The sequence below is a fragment of the Mobula hypostoma genome, chromosome 6 (genome assembly GCF_963921235.1).
Source record: "Mobula hypostoma chromosome 6, sMobHyp1.1, whole genome shotgun sequence".
Taxonomy (NCBI): domain Eukaryota; kingdom Metazoa; phylum Chordata; class Chondrichthyes; order Myliobatiformes; family Myliobatidae; genus Mobula; species Mobula hypostoma.
The window spans coordinates 72,388,459-72,409,762 of NC_086102.1; the positions used below are offsets into that span (position 1 = coordinate 72,388,459).

The 21,304-nt window shown below is 41.1% G+C and overlaps 1 protein-coding gene across 5 annotated transcripts in view; it reads right to left on the reverse strand.

Annotated features, from left to right (window-relative positions):
* cnksr2a (connector enhancer of kinase suppressor of Ras 2a) overlaps positions 1–21,304 on the reverse strand; it is a 554,785-nt gene that overhangs the window by 274,444 nt on the left and 259,037 nt on the right. For all 5 annotated transcript variants that reach the window (XM_063050993.1, XM_063050994.1, XM_063050991.1 and 2 more), the window contains exons 6-7: positions 20,902–21,021; positions 19,574–19,633 (exon numbers count right to left, since the gene is read on the reverse strand). In XM_063050993.1, the coding sequence (XP_062907063.1) occupies positions 19,574–19,633; positions 20,902–21,021 (180 nt within the window). The remainder of the gene's footprint in view (positions 1–19,573; positions 19,634–20,901; positions 21,022–21,304) is intronic.

Consider the following 21,304-nt stretch of genomic DNA (forward strand, 5'->3'; position numbering starts at 1 on the left):
GTTGGTGGAACGCAGCAGGCCAGGCAGCATCTATAGGAAGTGGTATGGTTGACATTTTGGGCCGGGACCCTTCGTCGGGACCGAAACGTCGACTGTACCTCTTCCTATAGATGCTGCCTGGCCTGCTGCGTTCCACCAGCATTTTGTGTGTGTTGCTTGAATTTCCAGCACCTGCAGATTTCCTCGTGTCTGCGATAACGACAGGGTTGTTGTGGTGGGGGATGTTAATTTCCCAAATATTGATTGGCATCTCCCTAGAGTGAGGGGTTTAGATGGGGTGGAGTTTGTTAGGTGTATTCAGGAAGGTTTCTTGACACAATATGTAGATAAGCCTACAAGAGGAGAGGCTGTACTTGATCTGGTATTGGGAAATGAACCAAGTGTCAGGCCTCTCAGTGGAAGAGTATTTTGGAGATAGTGATCACAATTCTATCTCCTTTACCAGAGCATTGGAGAGAGATAGGAACAGACAAGTTAGGGAAAAGTTTAATTGGAGTAAGGGGAAATATGAGGCTATCAGGCAGAAACTTGGAAGCATAAATTGGAAACAGATGTTCTCAGGGAAACGTATGGAAGAAATGTGGCAAATGTCAAGGGATATTTGCGTAGGGTTCTGCACAGGTACGTTCCAATGAGATAGGGAAAGGATGGTAGGGCACAGGAACAGTGGTGTATGTACCAAGGCTGTTGCAAGGAGATGAGTTCTTAACTTCAAACTTTCTGCATAATCACTCAAAGAGTTGAACTGCACGTGCATGTAACAAGAGCTGTATAACTCATCTCCTTCTACCTTAGGCCACGTACTTATCAATCACCCCTGCTGTGGACCAATTTCTGGAAGTCCAAGACGCCAACTTCTACAAAGAAGGGATCCGTATGCTCCAAGACCGCTGGACTAAGTGTGTAAATGTAGGAGGGGACTATGTTGAAAAATAAATGTACTAGGTTTTCTAAAATTGGCTCCTTCTACCTTAGGCCACAAACTTATCATCACCCCTCATAGTGTATATGGATTTTAGCAAGGCATTTGATAAGGTAGCCCATGCCAGACTTATTGAGAAAGTAAGGAGTCAAGGGATCCAAGGGGACATTACTTTGTGGATCCAGAACTGGCTTGCCCAGCGAAGGCAAAGAGTGGTTGTAGATGGGTCACATTCTGCATGGAGGCCGGTGACGTGTGGTGTGCCTCAGGGATCTGTTGTGGGACCCCCTACCCTTTGTGATTTTTATAGATAACCTGGATGAGGATGTGGAGGGCTGGGTTAGTAAATTTGCTGATGACACAAAGGTCGGTGGTGTTGTGGATAGTGTGGAGAGCTGTCAGAGGTTACAGTGGGACATTGATAGGATGCTGAGAAGTGGCAGATGGAGTTCAACCCAGGTAAGTGTGAGGTGGTTCATTTTGGTAGGTCAAATATGATAGCAGAATATAGCATTAATGGCAAGATTCATGGCAGTGTGGAGGATCAGAGGGATCTTGGGGTCCGCGTCCATAGGACACTCAAAGCTGCTACGCGGGTTGACTCTGTGGTTAAGCAGGCATACGGTGCATTGGCCTTCATCAATCGTGGGATAGAGTTTAACAGCTGAGAGGTTATGTTGCAGCTATATAGGACCCTGGTCAGACCGCACTTGGAGTACTGTGCTCAATTCTGGTCACCTCACTACAGGAAGGACATAGAAAGGGTGCAGAGGAGATTTACAAGGATGTTCCCTGGATTGGGGAGCATGCCTTATGAGAATATGCTGAGTGAACTCAGCCTTTTTTCTTTGGAGCGAAGGAGGATGAGAGGTGACCTGATAAAGGTGTACAAGATAATGAGAGGCATTGATCGTGTGGATAGTCAGAGGCTTTTTCCCAGGGCTGAAATGGCTAGCACGAGAGGGCACAGTTTTAAGGTGCTTGGAAGTAGGTACAGAGGAGATGTCAGGGGTAATTTTTTTTACACAGAGAGTGGCGAGTGCTGGAATGGGTTGCCAGTGGCGATGGAAGATGTGGAAACGATAGGGTATTTTAAGAGACTCCTGGACAGGTACATGGAGCTTAGAAAAATAGAGGACTATGGGTAAGTCTAGGTAGTTCTAAGGTAAGGACATGTTTGGCACAGCTTTGTGGGCTGAAGAGCCTGTATTGTACCGTAGGTCTTCTGTGTTTCTATGTTTTCCATAATATTATTAATACAATTGAAAATAATGTATCCCCCAAAATAAAATGTAATAACCTGACTATTTTAATTCCCATAGGACTTTATTCCCTGGAGTGTAGAAGAATGAGGGGAGATTTGATAGAGGTATATAAAATTATGATGGGTATAGATAGAGTGAATGCAAGCAGGCTTTTTCCACTGAGGCAAGGGGAGAAAAAAACCAGAGGACATGGGTTAAGGGTGAGGGGGGAAAAGTTTAAAGGGAACATTAGTGGGGGCTTCTTCACACAGAGAGTGGTGGGAGTATGGAATGAGCTGCCAGACGAGGTGGTAAATGCGGGTTCTTTTTTAACATTTAAGAATAAATTGGACAGATACATGGATGGGAGGTGTATGGAGGGATATGGTCCGTGTGCAGGTCAGTGGGACTAGGCATAAAATGGTTTGGCACAGCCAAGAAGGGCCAAAGGGCCTGTTTCTGTGCTGTAGTTTCTATGGTTCTATGGTTCTATTTCCAGGCTGCTTTTGATTGGCCTTTGTCATTGATTCTGGACACCTTGCTCCACCAATCCTCAATAAATCATCAAGCCAGGAGATTCCTGCTCCAACCCCAGTAACCCGCATCACCTTTGTGTGAAAAACTACAGATCATTCTCTCATCTGCTGCTGTCTCTCCACTGCCATATTGCTCACAATTGGTTCATGGGCACATGGTCGTCCTGATTTCTGACTACCATCTCATCCATCCCTTTCCCCACCTAGCCTGGGTCCTGGCTCCAATTCAGTGACTTTTCCCCTAGAATTGTTGAAAACGTCCAGCGTGTGATGATACTTGCATCCAGTGAGGTCACTACTGAAATAGTCATAGATTCTAAAACTCTGTAAACATTATCTGCAGCAGAAAAAGCTGGAAACAATCAAGCCATCAAATTAGATTGCAGGTGCATGCTATTTCAGAATTAAATTGGTTCCAATGCAAAAAAAATCCACTTGTATGCAGCACCATATACACTATCCTCCATAATAGGAAGGCACAAGTGTGAAAGAGAAAGAAATCTGTAAGGTCACTAACGCACCACTAATTCAATGCTGACCCAGTTCCAGCTGCTGCCATGTGATAACCTCATATGGCTGAACACTAGTTCAACATCAGGACGTACCCCAAAGAGAACATCAGCAATCCCAGAACCAGTTATTGATTTACTTTTTATTGTGTATTGCTTCAATTGAACTTGGCTTGGTGCATCTCAATCTTGCACAAGTCTGCAGAGAATGACGGGGGTGGGGTTTGAAGCTGGTGGAATAAGTTATTTCCAGACATGGGAGCAATAATAAACATCACCTTCAAAGTATAGCCTGACAGGGAAAGCAGAGACAGATCATGATAAGGTGCTGAAGGAGGGTGGAGGGAGGGGGAGTAGATCTCAGTAAAAAGGCAAATGCATGCCAGGTCTGTAGCCCTCTCTCTAGACTGGGGCTTGCCATTCACTGTTGCTTAAAGATGACAAGTTTCGGTTGAGGAGTGAATAGAATTCAATGATATACCACCATCTTCAATACATTCAGTCCATGGTAGAGGCTTCTCCAATAATGTTCATATCTTCTCCCTAATGGACACAGTTGATGTAGTTCCTGCAAGTTTTATCGCTGCTCTTTCAGATTGAGCACTGTCTTCTTCTGTTGGGAATGGAAAATACGCTACCACAGTCACATAATGTGTCATAATGATGCACCTTGTATGCTGAAGATGCAAGACTAGCAGCAGTAAGAGCACACGATATGACATTCCACCTTTAAAGATTGTTCATAACCAAGTGATGGACTGTGGTGAAGTTAACACCGACTGCAATAACCAGTTCTTACCTCCTACCTCCTCCCTGCAAGGAACATGCGCACCATCTGCCATGAATATGTGGTCGATTACCTTGTCTGAACAGAAAATGCAGTTTCTTAAATTCTAAAAATTAAAAATGGCAAAGAACTCAACAACTGAAATGATTGGTGGAATGTGTATCAAACAAAGAGGGAAGGCACATGGGCCTTTGTGTCCAAGGTGAAGGGTCTTCACATGAAAACGTCAGCTACCCATTTCCACTGCAGACGCTGCCTGACCCACTGAGTTGTGCCAGCATCTTGTTTAATACGGGGGGGGGGGAGGAGAGACAAAAGTTGGGGAGGGAGCTCCAGAACATCTCACAGTAATTTGCCCTTTTCCAAGAATGGTGTGATTTTCTGGTTGTGCTTGTAATTCGAAATCCAAGTCACTCTCAAATTGTGCTAGGTGGATCATGCTTCTACCTTGAATTCTTGACAGTACTGACTCTTGAGTGTTCACTATTTTCCTGAGTATACTCCTGCCAGCTCCTTGCCTTGAAAACAAAGCACCATTCCTAAGATCCTTGTCCTGGCAACTGTACAGTCTAATAAATATTGCTGGAGTCACTCAGCCCACAGAAACCGTTCCTTTAGCTCACTCAAGCCTGCACTGACCATCAAATACTCACTTACACCAATCCTGTTTCATGCCATGCCGACTTCCATCAACTCCTCCTTAGAATGGTATCACTCTCAGACACACTTGGACAACTCACACTGGCCAATTAACCCATCAACTTGCACGTCTTTGGAATGTGGGAGGAAAACCGAGAACCTGGAGAAAACCCACACGGTCAGAGGGAGAACGTGGAATCTCCGCACAGACAGCACCCGAGATCAAGACTGAACCCCAACCACCGGATCTGTGAGGCAGCTGCTCCACTAGCCGCGTCATTGTGTCATTTGTACTTCCCAGTCTCAAGAACTCAACTCATATTGTGGCTGGTCAGCAAGACTCCATCCTAAAAGGTCAAAATAATAAGTCAACACACAATAATATAAATTCACACTCATGATAACGTTACATCGCTTGATAACCTTTCCCCCCTATCCTCCAGGCACACAACTCTGAGCAAATTTGTTCACCGTTGACTGGTACAAATAACGGATAGTTACTGAAGTTACAATGAAAGGAATTTCAGGTGCTCAATTTAGTGCAGAAATTGAAAAGTTTCTGTTAGTGATTCTTCACTACTGCTGCAATTAAATTGAAATGAAACAAGCTGATAAGAGTTTCTGTTACTTAGGCTACGTCCACAATACACCGGATAATTTTGAAAACGCCGGTTTCGAGTAAAAATGACAGGCGTCCACACTAAGCGTTTTTCAAAATATCTCAGTCCACATTAGACAGATATTTAGGTGAATCTCCTCCTGCTGGGCACGCACAGGACACACAGAAAACAAGCGAAGAGGAAACGGTATACTTGATACGTGTTTGTCCAGTTAGAGTAGAAAAACTTAAAAGGACTTGCTCTTGGCTCTCACGCAGGAGGACTTAAAACTAAAAAAAAAACAAATACTGGAGCGTATGGAGGCAACCGACAGGGAGTTCACGGACAGTATGACCCGGCTGACAACGAACATTGAAAAACTGACCAACTCTGTTGCATTAATAAAGCACCTTGTTAAATGTATAAAACGTCTGCATCGGTGTTAACTTGTATTTCCATACAATGTTACATTAGGCTGTTACACATCTATTGTCAGAGAAATACTTGCATAAATAGGTAAACCACCTTCATACAAGCAAGGACAGAAAACAGGGCAAAGTGAGTATACGTATTTATTCAGTAAGCTATGGGTCAAAGTATTTGGTGAGTACATTTCTAACCCTTCTGGCTTCAGTCTCGTTGCCGTCTGTTCTGAAATTGTTAGGTGGTTGCGTTCAAGAAAACAACGAAATGCCGTGCTGTGGCTATCTGTTCCGGCACGTCATGACAGCGTTTTTAAATAGTCAGAAAAGCTCACTTTACAACTTAACTCTCACGCCATTCACATCGACTGCGCATTATAATAGCTTGCGCAGTACCAAGCAGAAGCAGAAAAAGCATTGTTTTCGTGGTGTTGTCGTGACAGCGTTTTTAAATCTCTCCGTTTACCCTGTACACACTACAACAGATATTAGGCGTTTTCAGCTTTATTCACTCTGGAGATCGTTTCTGAAAATCTCCGTTTTCGGGGGATAAAAACGCTGTTTCAGTGTGGACAGAAGGTCAAAACAAAGAGAAAAAGCTTCGTTTTCAAAATTATCTGGTGTAGTGTGGACGTACTCTTAGTCCAACTCCAACCCAAAACCAAAATATCACAGACACTAATTCCAAAATAAAAGTGGAATATGGAAACCCTCAGCAAAGCATTACAGTTCTACTGAGGGGTGTCCTTAAAATGCTAATTGATTTTATTGTTATTCATAACAGTTTGGCAGAACTGATTGACTCTTAACTGGTTAAGCAAGACAATCAAATTACTGTGGGTTTGCAATCACTAAACTGAATAAAGGCTGATTTATACCTCTGCGTAGTAACCTATGCCGTAGCCTACACAAGTGGCCTATGCCGTTGTGAGCATTTATACTTGTGCGTTAGTGTGTCTGCATCGCTCTGCAATTCACTGCCAAAACGCTAGTTGACAGTGGGGTCTCTATGCCATTGTGTTGAGTTTTTTCGTATTGAAACTCAACACAAAGAAACTCAAACTTCAAACAATGGTGACAAACTGAAGGAGGGTGAATTTTCTGTGCTTGTCCAGCCACTGAGAGACATAGACGAGCAAATGCATTTCAAATATTTTCAGATGTCGGCAGGTAGATTTGACGATTTGGTTCATCGTCTCCAACCATTTATTTTGCATCAGTGTATGCACAGTATACTCAGAGACTGGCAATCACCATTCGAGTTCTAGCTTCAGGTGGAAGTCAACAGGCTGTAGCAGCTAGCTACAAACTGGCGTCAATCACAGGGTCCTCCATAATTTCGGAGGTCTGTAAAACCTTATAGAAAGCATTGCAGCCAGAGTTCCTTCCCTGCCATTCAGTCGCCCAATGGGAAGCTATTGCAGTGTAGGAGGAAATGCAATGCTACCAAGCGGACCAATCACAGTTGTTGTGGTCTGCGTCACCGCGACGCGCAGTTACATTTTTGGGGAGGTGCGCGTCAGACTATGGTGTAGGGTATGCGGCTACGCTGTACCTATGGTGTAGATTTGATGCAGAAGTATAAGTTGGCCTTAAAGAGGTAAATTTCCTCTCCTAATGGCATTAATGAACGGATAGTTTACATTTCGATTAAGCAGGAGGTCAAAAGTAACTACCTTTAAATATAATTGCAATATTTGGTGAAGATGGACCTGTTGGTTGAAGTCCAGGTGGTCCAAAAACCTTGTGGTACTTCATTATAATTATTTCTTCTTAAAATGATTGCAGGCTGCACATATCAGCAAAAGCCCAAATATAGTGGAAAGTCGGAACCAGTACTGAGGTAGAGCTGATGGAGCACAGGAGAATCTGTGCTTAATGTTAAAGAGCATAGAGATGCCTAGCAGAAAGATTGCACAGAGATATGCGTAGGGTTCAGAGTCATCCTTTTGGAGACTGAATGAATACTAGCCTCGTTAGCACTTGTGGAATTAATGGGAATCAGGAAGTTCACCGAAAGACAAACAAAACCCAACACCTCTGCTGCAATCCTAGCTTTCTGTCCTGTGAGTTTGAATAGATGCTTTGAACTCGGCATCCAGATCTACCTTCCCAATCAGTTCGTAGAAATTAACCACTTTTCTTCCTTTTCACTCCCTATAGCCCATACTGTTCTGCATGGGCACTGATCTTTTCCTCAATTTTGTTCAAAGCCAAGGAAAGCCTTGATCATGATGAGGAAGTCTGGGAGCAGTTGCTCTGTGTACAAGCTGTTAAACGGCCAAAAGAATGAAAAACTCACCAAATGTGTAGAATTACAAAAAGCACAAGACATAAAACAACTGTAGGAGCCCAAAGGTCTTTTCAAATGAGGCGGAGAAGCCTTATGTGCAATCACCTGAGCTACTAAATGGCACTGTTGGTGTCAAGACAGAGTGACATCAAGTTTCGCTTACTTTGGAGAACATTCATTAACAAAGGACCGGGCAGTGCACTAACATGTGGCCTGTTGCCTCTCAGTGCCAAGATCCACGTTCAATATTAACCATGGGTGCAGTCTATATAGAGTCTGCCTGTACTCCCTGTAACTGTACAGGCTTCCTCCAGGCATTCCCACTTCCTCCCACATCCCAAAGACATGCGGGCCGGTAGATTAATGTCCTTACATGTACACCTGTGCAAACAGGTAGTTGTGCATATGACATCTGTAAAATGCCCCTTGTGTGTAGGTGAATGGTAAAATCAGGGGAGTTTATGAAAGTATGGGAGAATAATAAATGGGATTACTGTGTGATTACTGTCAGTGGGTAAGCACTGCCTCAAGGATACCAGACGCATGATCTGTGCTGTATTGTTACATGACTCTGACTTGAGCAGCAAGCGTTTTTCATTTTGGAATGGTGTATGCACAGAGCCATTTTCAATACTTAAGCATGCTTACAGTAGCTTTCTAACAGCAGACACTACTGAACCCAATTGTTCCTTGTTCTGTTTTTCCTAGAGGAAAAGAAGACGTTTTTCTCCTAAATTATCACATTGCCTTCACTTCCAGGCATGGAAACCAGCTCTTCCGACAGAAACAAGCAGCTCAGTGAGAGTAATTTCATGGAAAATATAAATAAAAACAGTGAAATATCTGTTGCAGATTCTCCTAGTAGATTCTGGTTGTGGAACCCAGTGAGGTAGGCTTTTAGCCTCCAATATAAATATCACAGACTGAAGTTTTAACGTTAGTCCAGCAATTATTGTCACAAGCAGCTCATATGAGCACCTTTTGGAGTATAACCTCATTTTAACACATGCCAGATGTCAGTTGAAAGACTGGCGATTTTGTAGACAATTTTCTTTTCATAAATTAAAGTTTGAATCAGGCTGGTGCAAATAAAATTTGGGAGCATTACTTATGATAAGCTAGTTCTTCAATTGTTTATTTGGAAAAGTAGATCAATATTTTAACAGAAAAAAGTAGTTTATTTATACAGTGTAGCACACACAAAATGCTGGAGGATCTCAGCAGGTCAGGCAGCATCTATGGAGAGGAATAAGCAGTCAACATTTCTGGCTGCGACCCTTCATCAGAACTGTATTTAAGCCATGTCATGTTATGTCAGTTGGAGAGATATTCATCTTTGTTTGTCATCACAAAGCTCTGCCCGTCAGCTGTACTGGCCGAGAGTCATCCGTTGCACAGTGTGTACCACACTCACCTTTAAACCAACAGGTCCTGTGTTTGAGCACCAAAATCTACACTGACATGATAGTGTAGTGCCAAGGGAGTGCTCAACTGCTGGGGGTGTCTCATTTTGAAAGAAAAATTAAACTGGGGAACTATCTCCTCTTCTAGGTTGCTGCAAATAAAATATTATTTCAAACAGCAGGAATAATAACCCTGATGTCCTGGGCAATATGATATCTTTAAAAGTGTACACTGTATATACAGCCATGACCACATTTTGCCGACCTCCTGGGCGGATATTGACTGCCACATCTCCTATGCTACTACAGGTGCTTTATTGGCTGTAAAGCACTTTGGGATGTCTTAAAAGGCATTTTACAAACACAAGCTTTACCACTTTCATGTGCAAATGTTAGGTTTCAGGATTTAAAAGAAAGCAAATGCTTGAGAGGGGAATAGTATAGGTGGCTTATATTGCCCTAAGTGTTCAGCAACAGTGACCAGTCTCTTTTCTGCAGGTTTGCACTCTTCCTGATGCGATATGCTTCCTGAACCCTTAATAAAATCCCATGTCCCATCATCTATCCCTTGAGGAAGTGTAAAAATGGTATCTACTACTTATACTTATTCAGCATAGGAAAATATATTTATGTCAGCTCTCCAATTAGCCCCATTTCCCCAGGCAAATGTTCCCACTCCAAGTATTTTTAGTATTTCAGTGAATGCATTCAGGATCTTAATAACTTGCCATGTAGAAAAGATTCACATTTCCTGAACAAATTCATGCCAAGCTTAATTGGTTCTCACGGACCAAGGATCTGGTGTATACCTTTGAAAATATTTATTAACAATGTTTAAAAATGTCCCATAATTTTCTGTTATAATAAAGTATAGAAACATAGAAACATAGAAAATAGGTGCAGGAGTAGGCCATTCGGCCCTTCGAGCCTGCACCGCCATTTATTATGATCATGGCTGATCATCCAACTCAGAACCCTGCACCAACCTTCCCTCCATACCCCCTGATCCCCGTAGCCACAAGGGCCATATCTAACTAAATAGTGTCACATTTTCTTTGAGTTATTAATTTCCTGACTTTACACTGGATCCCCTTTAGATGATAATGCTCTGTATTGGATTACTGAAATTCATCAGAAAGCAAATTTGACATCAAAAACAAAAGTCCCAGTAACCAAATGCAATTTAATTAGCTACTGATTATCTAATACATTAAGAATATATAAGACATTGTTTTAAGAATTCTGCAAGTAAAACTCCTTATAGTGAGTGAGGAATGCTTTCTATATCATACACAGAGACGCAGGCGTATACGACTGAGCCTTACTCCCTTAACCCCATCCAAACTTCAATTCCAAAAGGTCATGAGTACAGCAATCTGTTTCCATTCCATATTTCATGAAAAGCAAAACAAATAACATGGAAATCCTAGGCTTGAAAATTTTAATAATCCTAGGATCAAATGCAGTCCAAGGAAATTTTTATGCTTCTTTTGTGTTCAAGAAAAGTACGTCCTAAATCTGCTATGCAACTGACTTATATTTTAAAATTCTCTCTCCTTGTGTGAAATCTACCTCCAGTGGAAATGGTTTCCCTGAACTAAATCATTCTACCATTTTAATCACCTTCATTTTTTTTCCCTGAACTCCAGGCCATGTAAGGCAAGTTTATACAATATGAAGAGGCAAAGCAGTTAGATATCCTTGCTAACCTGATTAACACTCATCATTACAGTTTAATTCAAATGTATTTCCTTATTTGAAGGTTCACTCCAGTGAAATTCATTGTCCAATCTCCTACAATTAATTAAGCACCATTAAACAAGTGAACAGATTTTCTAAGTGACAGAAAATCATTAAATCTTATATAATGTTTCTTAATTTCACAGAAATAAGAGGTTAGGAGAAAAGTGTAGAAGTTACAGCATAATCTTACATTCATTGTAGTCATGATTAATTGAAACAACTATTGACACAAAGGTCCATTTTCAGTCATACCGTTGTTCCTGCATAATACTCAGTCTCAAATCAAGTTATTTATATTTGTTAATTGCACTTTACTTCCAACTTGCACCAGAGTGAGAAGCAACAAAGTGATGGAAGATATTGTTGACAGTGCTATCAAGGTACCCAGCCACCAATAATCTGCACGACAATGCCCAATTGGAGTTTCACCTGGACCCTTCAGTTATCAGAGCCTTCGTCCGAATATCAACCAAAGAATTAATTATGTATGATAGTCCCTGCCAATGATGTCAAGCTTGCCTCTGACAGAGTGTGGCATCAAGATGTGTGGAGGTCACTGTGCATCAAGGGGGAAACACTCCAACGACTGGAATCATAGCTTGCTCAAATGTAGATGGTAGTGGTTGCTGGAGGTCATCCAAGACCCAGGATATCCTCAAGACAGTGACCCGTGCCCAATCATCTTCAGCTATTTCATCAATAGCCTTCTTTCCTTCATAAGATCAGGCATAAGAATATTGTTTATGACTGTGTGATGTCAATTCCACTTGAAATTCCTCGGCAACAAATAAGTTACTCCTGCATCCAGTAAAACTTAGACTAGAGCATGAGCTGTTAATTGGTAAATAGCATTCAGACTGTAAATCTACCAGAAAATGACCAGTTCTAAAGAGTGAGTATAAGCACCTAACCCTTCGACATTTAGTGCATTCCTTTTGCTGACCATCTCACCATAAACATCCTCAGGGATTATGACTAACCTGAGATACAACTTTTTACAAGAGTTGGGTATCCTGTAGTGAGTGACTCATTGCTTGAAACTTAAAGACAAGCACGTCAAGAATGTGTGATGGGATGATCTGCCCCTTCCTAGACCAATATAGGTGCAACAATACTCAAGAAGCTTAACAACGTCCAGGACAAAGCATCCTGCTTGAATGGGATTCCATCCAACACCCAACATTCAGAGCTTCCATCAATGATTCACAATGGCTGCAATGAGTTTAATCTATAAAATGAACTGCAGTTATTTGTACAGACACCTGCAGTGCCTGTAACCACTAGCATTCTAAGAAATGCAAGGATGTCAGGCGCACTGCAGGTTGCCCTCCATGTCACACATCGACTTAACGTGGAAACACATTGCCACTTCTTTCATCATTGCTAATCCAAATCCTGGAACTTCCCTGCTTAGCAGCAACACAGCCAATGAAGAATGTGGCTCATTACCACCTTCACAAGGGCAATTAGATCACGGAATTTAAAATTAAATGTTCCAATTTTGTTTAATTTATTGAAGTTCCTCAAATGGAAACAAAGTTCAAAATTAATTTCAACTAGATAATGTGCCGATAAAAAATAACCACCCCACAACCCCCCCCCCCCCGGAAGTTTTCATGTTTTAGCGTTTTACAGCATAGTATCACAATGGATTTAATTTGGCTTTGTTTTGACACTGATTAACAGAAAAAAGGCTCTTTCGTGTCAAAGGGAAAATAGATCTCTACCAAGTGATCTAAATTAATTCAACCCTTTAATATGGCACACCAAATCATGTGCAGCCAAATGGTTTTAGAAGTCACATAACTAGTTAAATAGAGATCACCTGTATACAGTCAAGTATGTACCTGTATCTGGAAGGTCCAACTGCTGGTGACTCTGTATCCTGGCAAAAACTACACCATGAAGACAAAAGAACACTCCAAGCAACTCCGTGAAAAGGCTATTGAAAAGCACAAGTCAGGAGATGGATACAAGAAAATTTCCAAGTCACTGAATATCCCTTGGAGTACAGTTAAGTCAATCATCAAGAAATGGAAAGAATATGGCACAGTTGTAGCTTAATGGGAGAGTGGCAAAGCAAAAAACCGTTCAAGAAGGGGACCAAGGAGGCCACCAAGAGACCCATAGCAACTCTGGAGGAATTACAAGCTTCAGTGGCTGAAATGGAAGAGACTGCACATACGAAAACTGTTGCCCGGATGCTTCACCAGTTGTAGCTTAATGGGAGAGTGGGAAAGAAAAAAACTTACGTGAAACCTCGGCTAGAGTTTGCCAGAAGGCATGTGGGAGACTCTGTAGTCAGCTGGAAGAAGATTTTATGGTCTGATGAAACCAAAATTGAGCTTTTTGGCCATCAGAATCAATGCCATGTTTAGCTTAAGCCAAACACCACACATCAACAAAAACAAACCATCCCTACCGTGAAGCATGATGGTGGCTGCATCATGCTGTGGGGATGCTCCACTACAACAGGCCCTGGAAGGCTTGTGAAGGTAGGGGGTAAAATGAATGCAGCAAAATACAGGGAAATCCTGGAGGAAAACTTGATGCAATCTGCAAGAGAACTGTCTTGGAGAAGATTTGTTTTCCAACAAGACAGTGATCCCAAGTATAAAGCCAAAGCTACAGAGGAATGGTTTGAAAACAACAAAGTTAATGTCCTGGAGTGGAAAAGCCAGAGTCTAGACCTCAATCCAATTGAGAAGTTGTGGCTGGATTTGAAAAGAGCTGTTCACTCACAATCCCCATGCAATCTGACAGAGCTTGAGCAGTTTTCTAAAGAAGAATGGGGGAAAAATTGCACTGTCCAGATGTACAAAGTTGATAGAGACCTATCCACACAGACTCAAGGCTGTAATTGCTTCCAAAAGTGCATCTACTAAATACTGACCAAATGGTGTGAGTAATTATGCGATCAGTTATTTTGTGTTTAATAACTGTAATAAATTCAGACCAATTTGTAGAAATTAGTTTTCACTGTGACACAAAAGAGTGTTTTCTGTTGATCAGGTCAAAGAAAGCCAAATTATATCCACTGTGATTGAATGTTGTCAAACAATAAAACATGAATACTTCCAAGGGCAATAAATACTTTTTATAGGCACTGTATGTTAACTGCATTTGCTGACTTTAACTATCATGGAACAATTGCTTGCAACTTATGTATAGTCCCTGAGGGTAGGGTTTTTCTTTTCTGTTGGCTCATTTTCGAGCCTTGTGGTGCACTGGGCGGCATTTTTGCCATTTTCATAGCGCCTGACTGCTTTTTTATGAGGTTGAGGTGCCAGCTCAACACTCTGCCCAACACGGACGGAAAGCGTGTAAGGAGCCGGCCGGACTGGAACTCAGGACTATTCACCTTGAAGTCCGTTGTTGATGCCACCACACCACCATAATAAATTTATTTTGAATTTTGGAGTCCACACAGTTACATCACAGCATTAAAGCGTGATCAGTGATCACTGCACGGTAAATCAATGCCGCCCTTACAAAGTAAAGGGGACAGCTCACTGCTGAAACATAGGATTGAACCAGGGACCTTCAGACCTTCCATCTAACACTCTCCCAGCTGAGCTATTTGTTGGTTCCTCAACAGCAATAGCTGATACGTGCCAAAAGTAGAGGTGACATGTAGCCCTCAAGCTTCTCATTGTGACGAAACCAGTTATCAGAAGATTGGTGCCGATAAGAGGACAATGGGGGAACCTTCAGAGATGTTAATGAGAGACGAGAGGGATTATCGGAAAGGAGACACAGTTCCGAGTATTGTCAGAGACCGGGGCTTTGAACCCTGAACTGTTTGAAGTTTGATGGACAGGCGATTCCCCAGCAGGGGGATAAAAAGGGACAGGTTCGCTAAGGCAATAGACACACGACTCCACGAGGTAACGAGACCCTGAAAGCGGTGTGCCCCCCCCCACTAGTTGGTGGGAGTTGTTGTTGGTCTGGTTGCGGGACCAGCCATAGACGCACAGGGTAGAAAGGTATGGATCAGCGGGAACCTGGTGTGTGTGTCCACCCTTGCCTGGGTGCTGGGTTCACCGCAGAAGAACGATCGTATCTGGAACGGAGGGGTCACAGTCGGTGACCTTAGAAGACATTACCAAGGACTCACCCGAAAGCTAACTGCGAGGAATATCGAAGGTCTGTGTGGAATCCGTTTTGAATATTCATTCGCTTTCGCTCTCTCTCTCCTTTTCCCCACCCAACGGCACAACAGCGATTACTGCGAACTGAACTGAACACAATTGAACTGAACTTTGCGTTACTTGAAACTGGTCATTTACCCCTAGACTGCGATAGAGCTTGATTGATCCTATTATCCTAGTTCTGTGTACATGTGTGTTTTATCGTTGCTGAACTGTTGCATTTATTATCCTTGTGATTAGAGTACTGTGTTGCTTATTTCTTTAATAAAACTTTCTTAGTTCCAGTAAGCCAGACTCCGACTAAGTGGTCCATTTCTGCTGGTTTGGCAACCCAGTTACGGGGTACGTAACATCATCAAATAACAATTAAAGGAAGCAACAGAATTGGTCAGCTGGAATGAAAAGACCTCTGAGGTGCTTTAATTTGGACACCTTTTGTAATATACATCATTTTTGCTTTGCCCTTTGTATCAGCTATTCTGAAGTGAAGCTATTTGCTGAATTTAGAAAGATGAACGTTTGACTATAAAATAAATACAACATGGTTAGGATTGAAAATGCTACAATTTCCTTTAGACAGGACAATATGCAAAGGATTCTTACCGCCAGGAATAGTTGCAATCTAGGATCAAGAATAGTTTCTGTATCTGAAGCCAAGCAATGGTAGAATAACGTGCACCTAATTGCACCTAATTGGTGATCAAGATATATTCACCACATCCTTAACCAAAATGAACACCAATTTCACTATTTGCAGGCTTCACTGGAATCAATCAGTAACTATGTTGACTGGTAACACCTGCAAAACTGATTTCAGATGCTTAAACAAAACAATAATCTTTCTTGTTTAATAGTTCTTTCATCCAAAAAAAATTGCACTGTGCAAAGTCCATCAGTGCAATAGCAGGTGCAACTCATTAACTCTCACTAAAAATTCTTCCAAACATTTCAATTGCGTTATGGCTGATGATGAAATTATTATTTTTTTCAATAATCTAGCATCATTCCAGAAAATTTCTGACACAGAAGAGGGAATTCTGTGTCATTCTTGTTTTAAGTATGCCAAACATCCTGATCCCATCATCCAACATGGGGTCAGTAACCCTGCAGGTTCATCTAATGCATATTCAAGTACTTCATAAATGAGCTGGGCATTTCGGCCTGTATTATCCTTTCAGGGAGCAAGGTCCAGAATCCTATCACCTAAGATTCCTCCTTCAAATCTTTCTACCAGTAACTTTAAATGCATGCCTCCTAATTTCCGATGCCTCTGCCAAGCAAATCAAGTTTTTCCTATATCCCCTTTTCTGAAACCCAAATAATATTATAAATCTCAATTAAACTCCACTTCAGCCATCTCTGTTCCAAAGAAAACAATCTAATCCTGGCTACATCCTTATGAATTTCCCTTGTATCCAGCTGTTGTAACAATTTATCTTTGTGGACATACAAGATCCCTCATTTCCTCTGCAGCTCTCAGAAGTTACTGAAGTTTCCAGAATAAAGAATAAAATAAAAAGTTTAGAAAGGGATAAGAAGTTAAATTTAGGCAACATGGAGACAAAATTGAAGAGAGGTGTGGTGAATATAGGACTGAAAGTGTTACATTTAAATGGATGCACTATACAAAATAAGGTAGATGATTTTGTAGCACAGTTGGAAATTGGCTTAATACCTAAGCGTACACATCGTACCAAAAGGACAGGCAGGGCAGCAAAAAGGGGTGGGGTGGCCTTGTTGGTAAAAAATGAAATCAAGTCCTTAGAAAGAAGTGACACAGAGTCAGAAGATGTAGAATCCTCGTGGGTAGAGTTAAGAAACAGCAAGGGTAAAAAGCCCCCGATGGGGGTTATATACAGGCATCCAAAACAGTAGGCAGGATATGCCTATTAAAATTAAAATAGGAGATAGAAAAGGCATGTAAAAAGAGCATGGAGGATTTCAATATTCAGGTAGATGCAGTTCTCTTGGTGCTGGATCCAAAGAGAAGGAATTTGTAAAATGCCTACGGGAGGGCTTTTTAGAGCAGCTAAAGGTCAAGCCCATTAAGGGGAAGCCATTTGATTTGATTTGATTTGATTAGGGAGATAAAGGAACTCTGAGAGTCAGTGACCATAGCATGATAGAACTCATCATACATTTTGAGAAGGAAAAGCTAAAACTGGATGTATTGGTATTAAAGTTGAGTAAAAGTAACTACAGAGATGTGAGAAAGAAGCTGGCTAAAGCCGATTGGAAGGGATACTAGCAGGGATGGTGGTGGAGTACAAGATGCAGTATTGGTTTATCCCAAAAAAGCAGCAGCATTCTAAAGGGAGGATGAGGCAACTGTGGCTGAGAAGGTAAGTCAAAGACAGCATAAAAGTAAAAGAAATGGGAAGTTAGAGGATTGGGAAGTTTTTAAAAACCAATAGACAGCAACTAGAAAGGTAATGAGGAGAAAAAAGGATGAAATATGAAGGTAAGCCGGCCAATAATATAAAAGGATACCAGAAGTTTTTTCAGATATATAAAAACATAAGAGGGGCAAAACTGGACATCGGACTATTGAATAATTACACTGGAGAGATCGTAATGAGGTAAAAAGAAATAGTGAACAAATTAAGTATTTTGCATTAGTCTTCGTCATGGAAGACACCAGTAGCTTGTCAGAAATTCGAGCATGTCAGGAGGCAGAAGTGAGTGTACTCACTATTACTAAGGAGAAAGCACTTGGAAAGCTGAAAGGTCTGAAGGCAGATAGGTCTCTAGAACAGATGAACTACACCCCAGGGTTCTGAAAGTGGTGGCTGGAGTGATTGTGGAGACATCAGTAATGATCTTTCAAGAATCACTGGATTTTGGAATGGTTCCAGAGGACCAGAAAATTGCAAATGTCACTCTGTGCTTTAAGAAGGGAGGGAGACAAAAGACAGGTAATGTTATGCCAGTTAGCCTGACTGCAGTGGTTAGGAAGATGTTAGAGTCCATTGTTAAGGATGAGGTTTTGGGGTGCTTGGAAGCACAGGATAAAATAGGCCATAGTCAGCATGGTTTCCTCCAGGGTAAACCTTGCCTGACAAATCTGTTGGAGTTCTTTGAGGATATAACAAGCACCATAGACAAAGGAAAGTCAGTGGATGTTGTTAATTTATATTTTCAGAAGGACTTAAATAAGGTGCCAAACATGAGGCTGCTAAAAAAAAAGATAAGAGCCCATGATTATACAGGAAAGATACTGGCATGGTCAGAGATTGGCTGACTGGTAAGAGGCAAAGAGTGGGAATAAAGGGGGTCCTTTCTGGCTGCCAGTGACTAGTGGTGTTTTGCAGTGGTTGGTGTTGGGTCTGCTACTTTTCACATTGTATGTTACTTATATTGATCAATGGTCTTGAAGTGGAAGGGTGTCTACAGAAGGACTAGGACAGAAAAGTGGCACATGGAATACAGTGTAGGGAAGTGTATGATCATGCACGTTGATAGAAGGAATAAAGGTGAAGACTATTTTCTAAATGGGGAGTGAATTCAGAAATCAAAAATGCTATGGGACTTGGGAGTTCTAATGCAGGATTCCCTAAGGATAACTTGCAGTTTGAGTTAATAATAAGGAAGGCCAAATATAACGTTAGCATGCATTTCAAAAGGATTAGAATATAAAAGCAAGGATGTAATGCTGAGGTTTTATAAGACATTCATCAGATCCCATTTGGAGAATTGTGAGCAGTTTTGGGTCTCATATCTAAGAAACAATGTGCTGACCAGAGGTTGTCTATGAGAATTATTCTGGCAATGAAAAGATTAATATATGAGCAGCATTTGATGGCTGCACTTGCTGGAACTCAGAAGAATCAGTGGGGTATGTTATTCAAACTTATCAAATACCGAAAGACCTAGAGAGAGTGGATGTAAAGATGATGGGACAATAGTGGGGAATGTAGGACCGGAAGGCACAGCCTCAGAATAGAAAGGCTTCCTTTAGAACAGAGGTGAGGTGGAATTTCTTTAGGCATATGGTGGTGAATCTGTGGTAGTCATTATCACAAATTGCTGTGGAGGATAGGGAATATTTAATGCGGAGGTTGATAGGTACTCAATTAGTAAGGGTGCCAAAGGTTATGGCGAGAAGCTTATGTGAGGAAAAGTAAAAACAGTCATAATTGAATGGCGGAACAGACTTGATGCGCTGAATGGTCTAATTCTGCTTGTAGGTCTTGGGGTCTCTCATTCTTCATGTTACTGTTTATTTGATGCACTGCCCCAAGTGCCCAGGTAATTACAAATTATTAGTTAAATTATTTCTGCTGGTGGTAATGTAAAAGTCATTAGCTCATTGGAAAATAACTTACATTTTCAGTTGTGCCAGTGATTACATGTAGACCATCGTATGTCGATTTGATGTACATGCCCTACAAACAGAGACAGGGACAAGAAAAATAAATACAGAAGGTGTCGTCGGAACCATTTAATCATTCACTTCATTATAAATTATTCTAAGTAAGCTTTATGATCATTTGGAAGGACTATTGATAGCCTCAGCATTCCTAAACAATTCCAGTTTTAATAACTCACAGATAGGATGTCCTTGATGTAATTGACGTAACCATAATTTAAACCATAAGCACATCATTTGATATTGCTGTACTAATACAATGCCAGTCCCATAGCAATTAGATATGATAAAGGATGTAACATTACCCATCCTTATGATGATGTTATCAATGTCATTAGCATGATATGTCCAGTAATTTAATGTGTACAATGAGGAAAGATATAGGAGTATCATGACTTTGAGCTCCATCTAAATATTCTTAAGGGCAGAAGACAGATAATTTTATTTTAACATTGTCAACAATTGAATTTTAGAAAGCATTCTAATTACATAAAATATTTGGCTCTCCTCTTTCTGCTCTAGCAAAGACTACATACAGAGCAAAACATTCTTCTCATTTACCAACAATGCGAGGTTCCAACATTCAGGACTGTCCCACTTATTGCAACACCATGATACTGATTTTGCTTACCTTGTCAACTCTAAGGAACCTGCCCAAATATCAGACAAACATTAGTATTTGCAGGAACAGAATTTCCTGCATGTTGGCAGGAAAAATGATCGGGATTTTGCAGATAATTTTGAAGTATAAGATTCTCATATTTATCTTTAATTATAATAATGTGGGGTAAGGTTGCAAATTGTTCAGAATTATGCACCACAAAATCACATATCTTTAGAAAGGAACAGGAAGATGGCTATATTCTAATACTTCGATGTTGTCATCAAGAATGGGCACTGCTTCAAGAACACATGGAGATCTTATTATGCAAACACAACGAATAAATTTGTTCTAACTTTAAACCACACGATGATGTGTAGACATAACTGAATGTACTTAGATATTCAAATCACAGAAGACATGTACATTTGCCAATTTTTTTTATATCCAGTAAACTACAATCAATGTGAAGTTTTCTCCTCTCTCTGTGGCAACACGCATCCCCTCTGGGTGTTCTGGATTCCTCCCATGCCACAAAGAATTGCAGCTTGGTAGTTTAATTGACAACACTAAATTGGCTCTAGAGTATGAGTAAGTCGTAGAATCTAGGGATTCCAGGGCCTTGTGCTAAAAACTTCAACTCCAAAAGTGGAGCTTAGATTCAGGAGACAAATGAACCTTACCAATCCTTCATTGGGTTTGATGTTTGTCAGCTGAATGACCTCCAAGTGAGCAGACTGTGAAACCAGTGGATCAGAAGAGAGAGAGATAATGTGGTCACAGACTCCTGACAGTGTCTTACACTACGAGAGAGAGAAAAAATAAGAGATAAATGCACATTTCTAAGAACCAATGGGAAAATAAGCAAATTAATTTAATAAACTGCTGAATGGGAATTATTTTACTTTTAAATCATAAGAAAACAACCATTCCAGTCAGGAGTCCCCACATTTTCAGATTCAGAACGCTTCATTAGCGCCTCATGCTGATGGTGGGTCAGATACCTTGAGCAAAAGAAACACCTTACAGCAACTACTAAACTATGATAATCCTACACAAATCCAAGTAAATCAGAACCCAACATGC